Consider the following 13,190-nt stretch of genomic DNA (forward strand, 5'->3'; position numbering starts at 1 on the left):
TAACCCCCTGGACCCGCCCCCAGCAGGCTGCTACAGTCCTACACGCACAGCTCAACGCCGTGTTTCAGTCATGGGGAGGCGTCCGGCTCCTGAAACCATCACACACAATGATGCACTACAACAACCTGCTCCCACATGACCCCACTTTCACTTTTTTCAGTCTCAAAAAGGTTTGAACATTAAACCATTTGGTTATTAATGTAAGTTAGCATTTGAGCTGGCTGCACAAATCCCACCATGCCGTCTCACAGCTGGGAACTCCTGAGGACGGGGGGACACGAGGACAGTGGTCTGGAGACTGCAGGAGGACTCATCCTTCAAGAAAACCTTCAAACAAGCATACAAAACATGCATTCATGTGCAGAAAATATATTCATAAATAATTAAAAGCTCAATTCAGCTTCCTGTTGGTCACATTGCTCTTTCCCCACAGAGTTAACACTGAGCTCTCTTTGTGAACATGATCGAGAAAGATTTACCACTTCAAACATTAAATCAGTTATCAGCAATGGCCTCCTAAATATATATGCTTTTATTCCAGCAGTAACCATGTCTCGTGCTTCCCCCTACTGGCCACAAAAGGTCACCACACTCAATACATTAGTTTGCTGCTTTGGTTAAGCTGCTGGTTTCAACAGGTTCACCAACAGAAGGGGCAGCCGTCCCCAGTACTCGAGTTGTAAAATAAAATCAGGGGGGGTGGTAGATTTGATCATATGGGGACAGATAATTTGTGCTGATTACAAATAATATAATATATTACAAATAATAGCAGTGACCAAAACACCTGCAGAAATACTGCAGGAATGACATAGCAGCAGTTAAATGCAGCCTTCTGTAAGCTTTAAATATCCACTGGGCTTACATCAAATACATCAAAACACAACAATAAAAAACACTTTTCTGAACTTATCAATATGACTCTGTCCTTCACAGGATAAGTAACATGGATCACTGCAAAAACTCACAATCTTAACAAGAATATTTGTCTTATTTCTAGTTAAAATGTCTCATTTTAGTAAAAAAAATCTCATTACACTTAAAACAAGACTCATCACTGGAAAAAACAACAATTTTCACCTGTTTCAAGTAGATTTTCACCTAAAATAAGTAGAAAAATCTGCCAGTGGAACAAGATTTTTTTTGCTTGTAATAAGAAGATAAATCTTGTTCCACTGGCAGATTCTTCTACTTATTTCAAGTGAAAATTTACTTGAAACAGGTGAAAATTGTCAAATAAGTTATTTTATTTATTTCTGGTGTTATTTTTCTGGTGATGACTCTAAATGTTGAAATAGCAGTAAAACCACATTCATTGATGAAATGACATAAGGGATGGAAAGGAGGGATGGCAGTTTTACAGGGGGATGATTTGGACCGTTTTTATTTCAGGGGGGATGATTTGGACCGTTTTTATTTCAGGGGGGGATGATTTGGACCGTTTCTATTTCAGGAGGGATGCCATCCCCCATCATCCCCCCTCAACTCCAGTACTGCCTACGGCGTAGGTTTAACACAGAACCAGAATTCAGCCTTCAGCCGGTCTTTCCTCAGTGCACACGTCTGATTCAGAGGAACTGCAGGGTCAGAGGTCACGTGACTCTGTGGGTGCAAACAACTAAAATGTGTGATCAATTCACTTGGATGTGAAGCAAAGTACCGGTAGCAAGAATGTGCTAGTGAAATAAAGAAAAGCCTCATGTGTATTTCTTCTCTTAACAGCCACTAAGGGGCACTTGAAACCCAGATGGATGAATCCTCTGACCCAGGAAGCTGATGTGGTTGATACAGTCAATACACTCAAAAAGAGCACGGACAAGTTCATGTGAACTTCTTTGTTTGAAAGAATCCTTTAAAGAAACGGCCTTTCACCCAAACTAGGACAACATTAAAATCATTTGTACAGAGAGGAGCTGGAGCCGAGCTGAGTGATGCTCATCTGTCTCTGGAGTGACAGCTGAACACGCCAGCTGAAGTTTCTCCTACGGAACTGTTGGAATCCATGTTGCATAAATGAGGAGGATCAGAACCACAGAATACCAAAAGCTTCAAGAAACAAAACTAGCAAAAGTATAAAAAAAGAAAATGACAGTAAATGTTCCTAGAGGTTCCCCGGGGATAAATATCCTCATATCCAAACAACGAGACCCAAACCCCCCACCTAAACGTTGAAGGTTCCTCTCAAGTCTCGGGTCCTCTCAAGTCTGGGTTCCTCTCAAGTCTGGGTTCCTCTCAAGTCTGGGTTCCTCTCAAGTCTGGGGTCCTCTCAAGTCTCTGTTTCCTCTCAAGTCTCAGGTCCTCTCAAGTCTGGGTTCCTCTCAAGTCTCAGGTCCTCTCAAGTCTGGGGTCCTCTCAAGTCTGGGTTCCTCTCAAGTCTCTGGTTCCTCTCAAGTCTCTGGTTCCTCTCAAGTCTGGGTTCCTCTCAAGTCTCTGGTCCTCTCAAGTCTCAGGTCCTCTCAAGTCTCTGGTCCTCTCAAGTCTGGGGTCCTCTCAAGTCTCTGGTCCTCTCAAGTCTGGTTTCCTCTCAAGTCTGGGTTCCTCTCAAGTCTGGTTCCTCTCAAGTCTCTGGTCCTCTCAAGTCTCAGGTCCTCTCAAGTCTGGGGTCCTCTCAAGTCTGGGTTCCTCTCAAGTCTCTGGTTCCTCTCAAGTCTCTGGTTCCTCTCAAGTCTGGGTTCCTCTCAAGTCTCTGGTTCCTCTCAAGTCTCTGGTTCCTCTCAAGTCTGGGTTCCTCTCAAGTCTCTGGTTCCTCTCAAGTCTCTGGTTCCTCTCAAGTCTGGGTTCCTCTCAAGTCTCTGGTCCTCTCAAGTCTCGGGTCCTCTCAAGTCTGGGGTCCTCTCAAGTCTCTGGTCCTCTCAAGTCTCTGGTTCCTCTCAAGTCTGGTTCCTCTCAAGTCTCTGGTCCTCTCAAGTCTCTGGTCCTCTCAAGTCTCGGGTCCTCTCAAGTCTGGGGTCCTCTCAAGTCTCTGGTCCTCTCAAGTCTCAGGTCCTCTCAAGTCTCTGGTCCTCTCAAGTCTCGGGTCCTCTCAAGTCTGGGGTCCTCTCAAGTCTCTGGTCCTCTCAAGTCTCAGGTCCTCTCAAGTCTCTGGTCCTCTCAAGTCTGGGTTCCTCTCAAGTCTCTGGTCCTCTCAAGTCTCGGGTCCTCTCAAGTCTGGGGTCCTCTCAAGTCTCTGGTCCTCTCAAGTCTCTGGTTCCTCTCAAGTCTGGTTCCTCTCAAGTCTCTGGTCCTCTCAAGTCTGGGGTCCTCTCAAGTCTGGTTACTCTCAAGTCTCAGGTCCTCTCAAGTCTCTGGTTCCTCTCAAGTCTGGGTTCCTCTGAAGTCTCGGGTCCTCTGAAGTCTCTGGTTCCTCTCAAGTCTGGGTTCCTCTCAAGTCTGGGGTCCTCTCAAGTCTGGGTTCCTCTCAAGTCTGGGTTCCTCTCAAGTCTCTGGTTCCTCTCAAGTCTGGGGTCCTCTCAAGTCTGGGTTCCTCTGAAGTCTCTGGTCCTCTCAAGTCTCAGGTCCTCTCAAGTCTCAGGTCCTCTCAAGTCTCAGGTCCTCTCAAGTCTGGGGTCCTCTCAAGTCTGGGGTCCTCTCAAGTCTCGGGTCCTCTCAAGTCTGGGGTCCTCTCAAGTCTGGGGTCCTCTCAAGTCTCGGGTCCTCTCAAGTCTGGGGTCCTCTCAAGTCTCGGGTCCTCTCAAGTCTGGGGTCCTCTCAAGTCTCGGGTCCTCTCAAGTCTCGGGTCCTCTCAAGTCTGGGGTCCTCTCAAGTCTGGTTACTCTCAAGTCTCTGGTCCTCTCAAGTCTGGGTTCCTCTCAAGTCTGGGTTCCTCTCAAGTCTCAGGTCCTCTCAAGTCTGGGTTCCTCTCAAGTCTCGGGTCCTCTCAAGTCTCAGGTCCTCTCAAGTCTGGGTTCCTCTCAAGTCTCAGGTCCTCTCAAGTCTGGGTTCCTCTGAAGTCTCGGGTCCTCTGAAGTCTCTGGTTCCTCTCAAGTCTGGGTTCCTCTCAAGTCTGGGGTCCTCTCAAGTCTGGGTTCCTCTCAAGTCTGGGTTCCTCTCAAGTCTCTGGTTCCTCTCAAGTCTGGGGTCCTCTCAAGTCTGGGTTCCTCTCAAGTCTGGGTTCCTCTGAAGTCTCTGGTTCCTCTCAAGTCTGGGTTCCTCTCAAGTCTGGGGTCCTCTCAAGTCTCTGGTTCCTCTCAAGTCTGGGTTCCTCTCAAGTCTCAGGTCCTCTCAAGTCTCTGGTTCCTCTCAAGTCTGGGGTCCTCTCAAGTCTGGGTTCCTCTCAAGTCTCTGGTCCTCTCAAGTCTCTGGTCCTCTCAAGTCTGGGTTCCTCTCAAGTCTGGGTTCCTCTCAAGTCTCTGGTCCTCTCAAGTCTCTGGTCCTCTCAAGTCTGGGTTCCTCTCAAGTCTGGGTTCCTCTCAAGTCTGGGTTCCTCTCAAGTCTGGGTTCCTCTCAAGTCTCTGGTCCTCTCAAGTCTGGTTCCTCTCAAGTCTCTGGTTCCTCTCAAGTCTGGGTTCCTCTCAAGTCTGGTTCCTCTCAAGTCTCTGGTTCCTCTCAAGTCTGGGGTCCTCTCAAGTCTCTGGTTCCTCTCAAGTCTGGGGTCCTCTCAAGTCTCTGGTCCTCTCAAGTCTGGGGTCCTCTCAAGTCTCTGGTCCTCTCAAGTCTCTGGTCCTCTCAAGTCTCTGGTTCCTCTCAAGTCTGGTTCCTCTCAAGTCTCTGGTCCTCTCAAGTCTCAGGTCCTCTCAAGTCTCTGGTCCTCTCAAGTCTCAGGTCCTCTCAAGTCTCTGGTCCTCTCAAGTCTGGGTTCCTCTCAAGTCTCTGGTCCTCTCAAGTCTCGGGTCCTCTCAAGTCTGGGTTCCTCTCAAGTCTCTGGTCCTCTCAAGTCTCGGGTCCTCTCAAGTCTGGGGTCCTCTCAAGTCTCAGGTCCTCTCAAGTCTCAGGTCCTCTCAAGTCTGGGGTCCTCTCAAGTCTCGGGTCCTCTCAAGTCTCGGGTCCTCTCAAGTCTGGGTTCCTCTCAAGTCTGGTTACTCTCAAGTCTCTGGTCCTCTCAAGTCTGGGTTCCTCTCAAGTCTCGGGTCCTCTCAAGTCTGGGGTCCTCTCAAGTCTGGGTTCCTCTCAAGTCTCTGGTTCCTCTCAAGTCTGGGTTCCTCTCAAGTCTGGGGTCCTCTCAAGTCTCAGTTCCTCTCAAGTCTCAGGTCCTCTCAAGTCTCTGGTCCTCTCAAGTCTGGGGTCCTCTCAAGTCTCTGGTTCCTCTCAAGTCTTTGGTCCTCTCAAGTCTCTGGTTCCTCTCAAGTCTCTGGTTCCTCTCAAGTCTGGGTTCCTCTCAAGTCTCTGGTCCTCTCAAGTCTGGTTCCTCTCAAGTCTCTGGTTCCTCTCAAGTCTGGGTTCCTCTCAAGTCTGGTTCCTCTCAAGTCTCTGGTTCCTCTCAAGTCTGGGTTCCTCTCAAGTCTCAGGTCCTCTCAAGTCTCAGGTCCTCTCAAGTCTCTGGTCCTCTCAAGTCTGGGGTCCTCTCAAGTCTCTGGTTCCTCTCAAGTCTGGGGTCCTCTCAAGTCTCTGGTCCTCTCAAGTCTGGGGTCCTCTCAAGTCTCTGGTCCTCTCAAGTCTCTGGTCCTCTCAAGTCTCTGGTTCCTCTCAAGTCTGGTTCCTCTCAAGTCTCTGGTCCTCTCAAGTCTGGGTTCCTCTCAAGTCTCTGGTCCTCTCAAGTCTCGGGTCCTCTCAAGTCTGGGTTCCTCTCAAGTCTCTGGTCCTCTCAAGTCTCGGGTCCTCTCAAGTCTGGGGTCCTCTCAAGTCTCAGGTCCTCTCAAGTCTCAGGTCCTCTCAAGTCTGGGGTCCTCTCAAGTCTGGGGTCCTCTCAAGTCTCGGGTCCTCTCAAGTCTCGGGTCCTCTCAAGTCTGGGTTCCTCTCAAGTCTGGTTACTCTCAAGTCTCTGGTCCTCTCAAGTCTGGGTTCCTCTCAAGTCTCGGGTCCTCTCAAGTCTGGGGTCCTCTCAAGTCTGGGTTCCTCTCAAGTCTGGGGTCCTCTCAAGTCTGGTTACTCTCAAGTCTCAGGTCCTCTCAAGTCTCTGGTTCCTCTCAAGTCTGGGTTCCTCTCAAGTCTGGGGTCCTCTCAAGTCTCAGTTCCTCTCAAGTCTCAGGTCCTCTCAAGTCTCTGGTCCTCTCAAGTCTGGGGTCCTCTCAAGTCTCTGGTTCCTCTCAAGTCTCTGGTTCCTCTCAAGTCTGGGTTCCTCTCAAGTCTCTGGTTCCTCTCAAGTCTCTGGTTCCTCTCAAGTCTCTGGTTCCTCTCAAGTCTCTGGTTCCTCTCAAGTCTGGTTACTCTCAAGTCTCTGGTCCTCTCAAGTCTGGGGTCCTCTCAAGTCTCTGGTCCTCTCAAGTCTGGGTTCCTCTCAAGTCTGGGTTCCTCTCAAGTCTGGTTACTCTCAAGTCTCGGGTCCTCTCGTGTCTCTGGTCTTCTCGAGTCTCGGCCCTGAGTGAACTCCTCCAGAATAAACACACAAAGGCAAAAAAAAGGATATTCTGTTCTAAGACAAAACTATATTTGTACAGTTAAATACAGACATAACTTAAATATCACACATTTCTCGCGTCTTCTGCGCCAGGAGTCACCGCTCATTGGATGCCAGCATGGTCCTGGTTTCTAGAACTATGGCTTGTGGTCTGGGTCAGCGACTGACGCGTCAACAACTGACGCGCCAGCGACTGACGCGCCAGCGACTGACGCGTCAGCGGCGGCGCTGGCGCTGGCGCATCTCTTAACTTCAAGTCACTGTGTCCACAGAGAAACCTGATGAAAGGCTTGGCAGCAGGCAAAGGTTCAGGGTTCTGTTCTGTCTTCTGTCTCCCTGATGTCTTCATCTGGACTCCAGGATGCAGCTTGAAACACAAGAGTCGGAGATCAGCAGGTCACACAAGCAAGTGTTTGTTCCCCCATTGTGCTTTGTGTTGCCAAAAGAAGAGTTTCGTGCACTGCTCTCGTTCCTGAAGCTTCTTCTGTGCCTGAGAACAGCCAACCTTGAACGCAACGTTCCCATGGTTCCCATGGTTCCCATGGTTCCCATGGTTCCCATGGTTCCCATGGTTCCCATGGTTCCCATGGTTCCCATGGTTCCCATGGTTCCCATAGTTCCTTAACATCAACTCTGTCAGCTTCATAAAAGAGTCATTAACTCTACTTCTTCAAAAGACAACCTGGCAGCATTTCAAAGCAGCAAATGACCACGTGTTCTCTCAAATTCATCTGTTTTCCAACAGCTATTCACGTCCCAGACCGAGCACGTGTTACTGCACATGTGCAGATGAATACGCCACCGCGTGTGAGCCGGCCGGCGCTGCCGCAGGAGCTCTCTGTGCTTCTTTCTTTTCTGAAGGAAAGAAGAACCTTGTTTTAAAGCAGAGCAAAGCATTATTAATCTACAGCCCCAGAAAGTCATTTGTTCCAGTCGTCTTCCTACACATTAGACTCTACAAAGGGTCTTTTTGGTTTGACGGGGGAGGTGGGACCTGTCCTTCTCTCGGCCGGCCGGTCGGAGAAGCTGTGGCCCACCGGCAACGTCCGGCCCGCCTTCATGTCCAAGTAGGAGGGATTTTCACCAGCGACCTGTGCCAAGTCTATGTCCAGAGCCCCGTCGTAGGGGTCGGGGTGGTTGTCGTGGAGGAGGTGGCCGTTGTTGTGGGCGTTGTTGTTGCTGCGGTTGAAGTAGGCGATGGACGGCGGCTGGTGCGGAGGAAAGCTCCCGTGACTGACGGGGTTCCTGCTGGGAGAAGTGACGACCGTGTCCACCGAAGACACGGCCCAGGACCGGGAGGGGACGAGGCAGGACGGGGACCCGGGGGGACCCTGCTGCTGATACTGCGGGGGCACCCTTCCCGTCTTGTCGATAATACCCATGAATGGAGTGTTCCTAGACGAGCGCCCCGCCTCTCCGGGATAGGTCCCGCCTCCTGCCATGCACATCTCCGACTGGGGAGAGGAGATCAGAAAAAGGTCGTCATGGTAACCCGTGACACCCGCCCCCATGGGGTGTGGAGGCGGGTCCATGTGCTGTGCGGAGGCCGAGGTCCTGAAGCCCGGACCGACGTTGGGCGGGCCGGTGGCCAGGCTGCCGCTGCTGGAGGAGAAGCGGGCGCTGACGCTCTGAGAGTGGATGAGGGGCCGAGGCGGCGGGGCGAAGGAGGATGCCGGGTGGGCACTGAGTGGGCGACGGAGCCCCCCCTGGTGCTGGTACTGATAGCTGCCGGTTGACTGAGGCGTATCCGGAGGCCCCATCGCCGCCTCCGTCACTTCCATCGGATAGTAGGCTGCTTTTGACTGGTTGCGGCCGAACGGCAGAGAATGGCCAAAGCGATTTACCCCAACCCTCTCTGCTTCGGAGCCTCTCGTGTAGCCAGATGTGGCTCTCAGCTGGCCGATGAGGTCAGCATCCACATCCTCCTGGGGGCTCGGCCTGACGTCCAGGGGGCTGGTGCCGAAGCTCTCCCCCAGCTCCGCCAGCTCCCGGGGGAGGTGGGCCAACTGGGAGTAGGCAGGACTTCCAAAGACCAGGCTGGATGGAGCTGGAGGAGTGGGCTGACTGGTCCTGATGCCTTGCACTTTGAGCTGTTGGAGCCACTGGCTGTGGCCAGGGCTCTGGCCAGGGTTCTGCTTCGGCATGGACCTCTGACCGGATGCCGGGTGGTTCTGTTGCCCCCCCTGACTCTGGTCTGAGAGGTGGAGGGCTGACACGGGGTGGTGGTGGAGTCCAGGCAGGCCCAAGTCCAGCATGGGGCCGGGCCGCTGCTGATGCTGCACCGGGGAGGGAGGAGGGCTGAAGTGGGGATAGGAGGAAGAGGTCGGGGGCGGTGCAGAGTGACCGGGGGAGGACAGGCCTCCAGAGTGGGTGGGGCTGGGCAGGTGATGGAGCATGTGAGTGGGAGAGAGGCGAGAGGGTGCTGGTACCCCAGCATGGTAGCGGGTGTCCAGAGTCTGCAGCGCATGTGTAGGGTGAAGAGTGTCTCTCTCCTCTCCCTCGTCCTCCTCCTCTCTGTCCTGCAGACACGTGGAGTCCTTGACCCTGGCCTTGTTCATGGAGACCACCACATTCTGCTGACAACCATGGTGAGATGAAGGAGGAGCCTCCGGCAGCTGTGCCGCCTGGCGACACTCTTCCTTGACTCTGGACAGCAGCCGCTGGATCTCCCGGTTGGACGGGCACAGGCGGCTGGCCTCAATCAGGTCCTCCAACGCAGCGTGGAACTGTCTGCATGGAAAGAGACCAGAAAACAAGTTGGAGCAGATCAAATAAAGCAACTGTTTAGACCTGTGGCCCATTTGCTTTGTTCCGATTCAGGGGCTAAATCAATACAGTTGTTTCGTTTCTCGTTTGTGGGGTTTGTGTTCACAAGGCAACCGTCTGTAGCGGTTCAAAGCTGTTAACAAATGCCATGAGAACCAACTGTTCTCTCATTGGTCAGAAATTAACGCGGGAGGAGTTTCCTCTTCCGTACCCCGGGAAAAACAACATTGGTTATAGCCCCTTTCACATAGAGGGCACAAATATCCACTTAGGGGGTCATGTATCTTTAGAAAAATGGTTGTACGGACCAATGCAGGCCAAAGCAGGCTGCTTCCACCTGCCTGCTGTGTGCTGTTGACGTCCCTGACTCCCCCAGTCTGGCCTTCGGCAGGAGGGTCCCTCCTTATGAGCCTGGTCCTGCTCAAGGTTTCTTCCCTCCTAAAGGGGAGTTTTTCCTTGCCACTGTTTGGCTTAAGGCTTTTCTCCCACTAGGGGAGTTTTTACCTGCCATTGTTTATGTAATAATTGCTCGGGGGTTTATGTTTATGTTTATGTTTATGTTTATGTTTATGTTTATGTTCATGTTCTGGATCTCTGGAAAGCGTCTAGAGACAACATTTGTTGTATTAGACGCTATATAAATAAAATTGAATTGAATTGAATTGAATTCAATACTAAAAGCAACTGTATATCAATAAAGGGGGTCCAGCTATGGAATAATTTAGAAAATGAACTAAAACTATGCATTACTGTAACCAAATTCAAAAATAAGTTAAAAAATAAAATATTAAATGAATATAAAACATTGATATGATAATATTATAATAATACCATGATAGTAGCAATTTGAAGCAAGTGTTTGCATGACCGCTCTCCGCGGCCGTTTAGCCGAGGAGTTGGTGAAGCAGCACCACATCATACCAGGTGGACCTGGACCAGGACCTGGACCTGGACCTGGACCTGAAGCAGCACCACATCATACCAGGTGCCTATAAGCCACTTGGTATGTTAAATTCTTTTTACACACCCTACTCTTAACCTCTGCTCTCCGCGCTGTACAGTCTCTAGCCAAAAACAACTTAATTTATCACTCCTTGCAATTTATAGTATGTTTTTGTTTTGTTTTTGTCTTTGTTTTTTGGTCTTTGCTTCTTATCTAGATACCTCTGTTACTTGTCCAATATCCTGAGTGGAGGTTCATAAAAGGGTAGGCATAATAAGCCTTGGCTTCAGCCTGTACCTTTTCGGTGCCATTTAAAATATTGGACTATTTTTATGTTGTATTATGTTGTATCCAAATGGACCGAAGTAAATAACTCAAAATAAAAAAAAAATCAAAATCAAAAGCTTTTTAAAAACCCGAATATGAGCAAATTCTGGTTATTCAAAGGAGTTATTGGTGTTTACATGTCCGTGCAAATTCGGGTTATTGCCAATATTCAGGTTTTAAAAGGGTTATTGATGCATGGAAACACAGTCACTGTCTTCACCTCTACAAAACATGTTTGCTACCACCTTTTAGACTTCTGTTGAACTTCTGTTTAATTCTACTTTTATCAATGGTTGTTTGTTGCTATAAATAACTGCATCTGTGCGTGACGTTTGAGCACAAGCGGTGCCGGTAAACTTTGCTGATGAGACCTTAAGAATAGGACAAAGAGAAAGGTGGCTTGAGGAAAAGCCGACACAGCTCCCTCCTGATCATCTCCTGACCCTCTCCGGCTTCCGCTGAGAGAGCTCTCTCAGCGTCACAACTTCCTTCCCACTTCCTTTTTGCAGCTTTTTTCATAAATCCTGTTTATTTCATTCTGATGCAACCATGTTTTACCTCCGGGACCATCTCCATGTGTTCATGGAGGATCAGAGATGAATATTGATAAATATTGATCCGGCCTCACACATTTGAAGGATGGATGTGCACATTTTTTGTACATGCACACTTGAATTTATAGTAGTAATAATAATAATAATAATAATAATAATAATAATAATAATAATAATAATGGATTACATTTATATTGCGCTTTTCTTGGACACTCAAAGCGCTAGTCAGTGTATTTAAAAAAAAGAAAAAGAAAAAAAGGACACCCACCAGCTCACAAGTCAGTTAAGAGGAGGTTAAACTAATGTTTGCTCTAAGCATTTGTGTGTACGTGGGTCAGTCGTGGATGCAAACTCAGTGAATAAGCAGTACATGCACTAACGGTGGATTTTATTTACGGGGAACGGGTTCAAGTTGATGGTCAAATGTTGATATTTCTAGGTGCCAGGAAAGAACAAATCACTCTAAATGTGACTAATATAAAGTCAGAGGGTATTTATTTATTCTATTGAAGGTTTTTTTTGTGTTTTTTCTTTTTCTTTTTTAGGTCTATGAGCTCACTACCAGCTAGCGTTCTAGTACCAGTTACTGGTTTTAAATAGCTTAATATTTTTTTTTAAGGTATAAGTATTATAAACTCATTAATTTTCAAATAAAAACACTCCTAAACTTTTAGTATTTTTGTGCTTTTTCAGGCCTGCAGCTTGCTGGGATTTTAGCCTCAGCAGAGTTTTGTCCATAGTTTAGGTGCGTTTTCCCCAGACCAACTGGATCAACCTCAGCCCAGATCTAATTCAATTTACAGTGCCTTGCCAAAGTATTTGCCCCCCTTGAACTTTGTGACCTTTTGCCACATTTCAGGCTTCAAACATAAAGATATAAAACTGTAATTTTTTGTGAAGAATCAACAACAAGTGCGACACAATCATGAAGTGGAACGAAATGTATTGGATATTTCAAACTTTTTTAACAAATAAAAAACTGAAAAATTGGGCGTGCAAAATTATTCATCCCCCTTAAGTTAATACTTTGTAGCGCCACCTTTTGCTGCGATTACAGCTGTAAGTCTCTTGGGGTTTGTCTCTATCAGTTTTGCACATCGAGAGACTGAATTTTTTGCCCATTCCTCCTTGCAAAACAGCTTGAGCTCAGTGAGGTTGGATGGAGAGCGTTTGTGAACAGCAGTTTTCAGTTGTTTCCACAAATTCTCCATTGGATTCAGGTCTGGACTTTGACTTGGCCATTCTAACACCTGCATATGTTTTTTGTGAACCATTCCATTGTAGATTTTGCTTTATGTTTTGGATCCTTGTCTTGTTGGAAGACAAATCTCTGTCCTAGTCTTAGATATTTGTTAAAAAAGTTTGAAATATCCAATACATTTCGTTCCACTTCATGATTGTGTCCCACTTGTTGTTGATTCTTCACAGAAAATTACAGTTTTATATCTTTATGTTTGAAGCCTGGAATGTGGCAAAAGGTCACAAAGTTCAAGGGGGGTGAATACTTTCGCAAGGCACTGTATGAAGCCAAACAGAACTGTGTGCATCTGTGCCACGTCCGGCATGTCTTTACACAGCATGAAGCCACTATCAGCGCTGATAACTCCTGAAAGGGGAGGGTTACCTGCAGCTCCGCTTGGCGCGAGCTCGGGCGTAAAAGGCTTCGTATGATTTGGCCTTCAGCTCCAGAGCTTTAGAGGCGAACTCCTCTGCAAGGGTGAAGTCCTGCACAGGACAAGGATGGAGAGCATGAAAATCAATCATTTCCTTGTGTCAAGTGGAGTTGGTGTGAGGGTGAAGACAAATGGCAGCTTTTCCACTAGCACCTGCTCGGCCCGCCTCCACTCGCCTCCACTCGCCTCCACTCGCCTCCACCCGCCTCCACCCGCCTCCACTCGCCTCCACTCGCCTCCACCCGCCTCCACTCGCCTCCACTCGCCTCCACCCGCCTCCACTCGCCTCCACTCAGTTTGGTTCTTTTCCACCAGGGGTCTAACGTGCAGAGTTGATACTTTTCTGTAACTATTCTGCCGAGGTTCTAAGCTGCTGAGTCGGCTGTATCTGACATCATCACACTACAGGCCACCGATTGGTCGGGGGGTTGGAGTCAGACGTCTGAGTCAGGAGG

At 48.8% G+C, this 13,190-nt stretch overlaps 1 protein-coding gene across 2 annotated transcripts in view; it reads right to left on the reverse strand.

Moving 5' to 3' along the window:
* Positions 1-6,396: 6,396 nt before the first annotated feature.
* tanc2a (tetratricopeptide repeat, ankyrin repeat and coiled-coil containing 2a) overlaps positions 6,397-13,190 on the reverse strand; it is a 78,207-nt gene continuing 71,413 nt past the window's right edge. For both annotated transcript variants that reach the window (XM_061711054.1, XM_061711053.1), the window contains 2 exons: positions 12,687-12,787; positions 6,397-9,202 (listed from right to left, as the gene is read on the reverse strand). In XM_061711054.1, the coding sequence (XP_061567038.1) occupies positions 7,414-9,202; positions 12,687-12,787 (1,890 nt within the window). In that variant the 3' untranslated portion in view covers positions 6,397-7,413. The remainder of the gene's footprint in view (positions 9,203-12,686; positions 12,788-13,190) is intronic.

This window comes from Cololabis saira, chromosome 21 (genome assembly GCF_033807715.1).
Source record: "Cololabis saira isolate AMF1-May2022 chromosome 21, fColSai1.1, whole genome shotgun sequence".
NCBI classification, from domain to species: domain Eukaryota; kingdom Metazoa; phylum Chordata; class Actinopteri; order Beloniformes; family Belonidae; genus Cololabis; species Cololabis saira.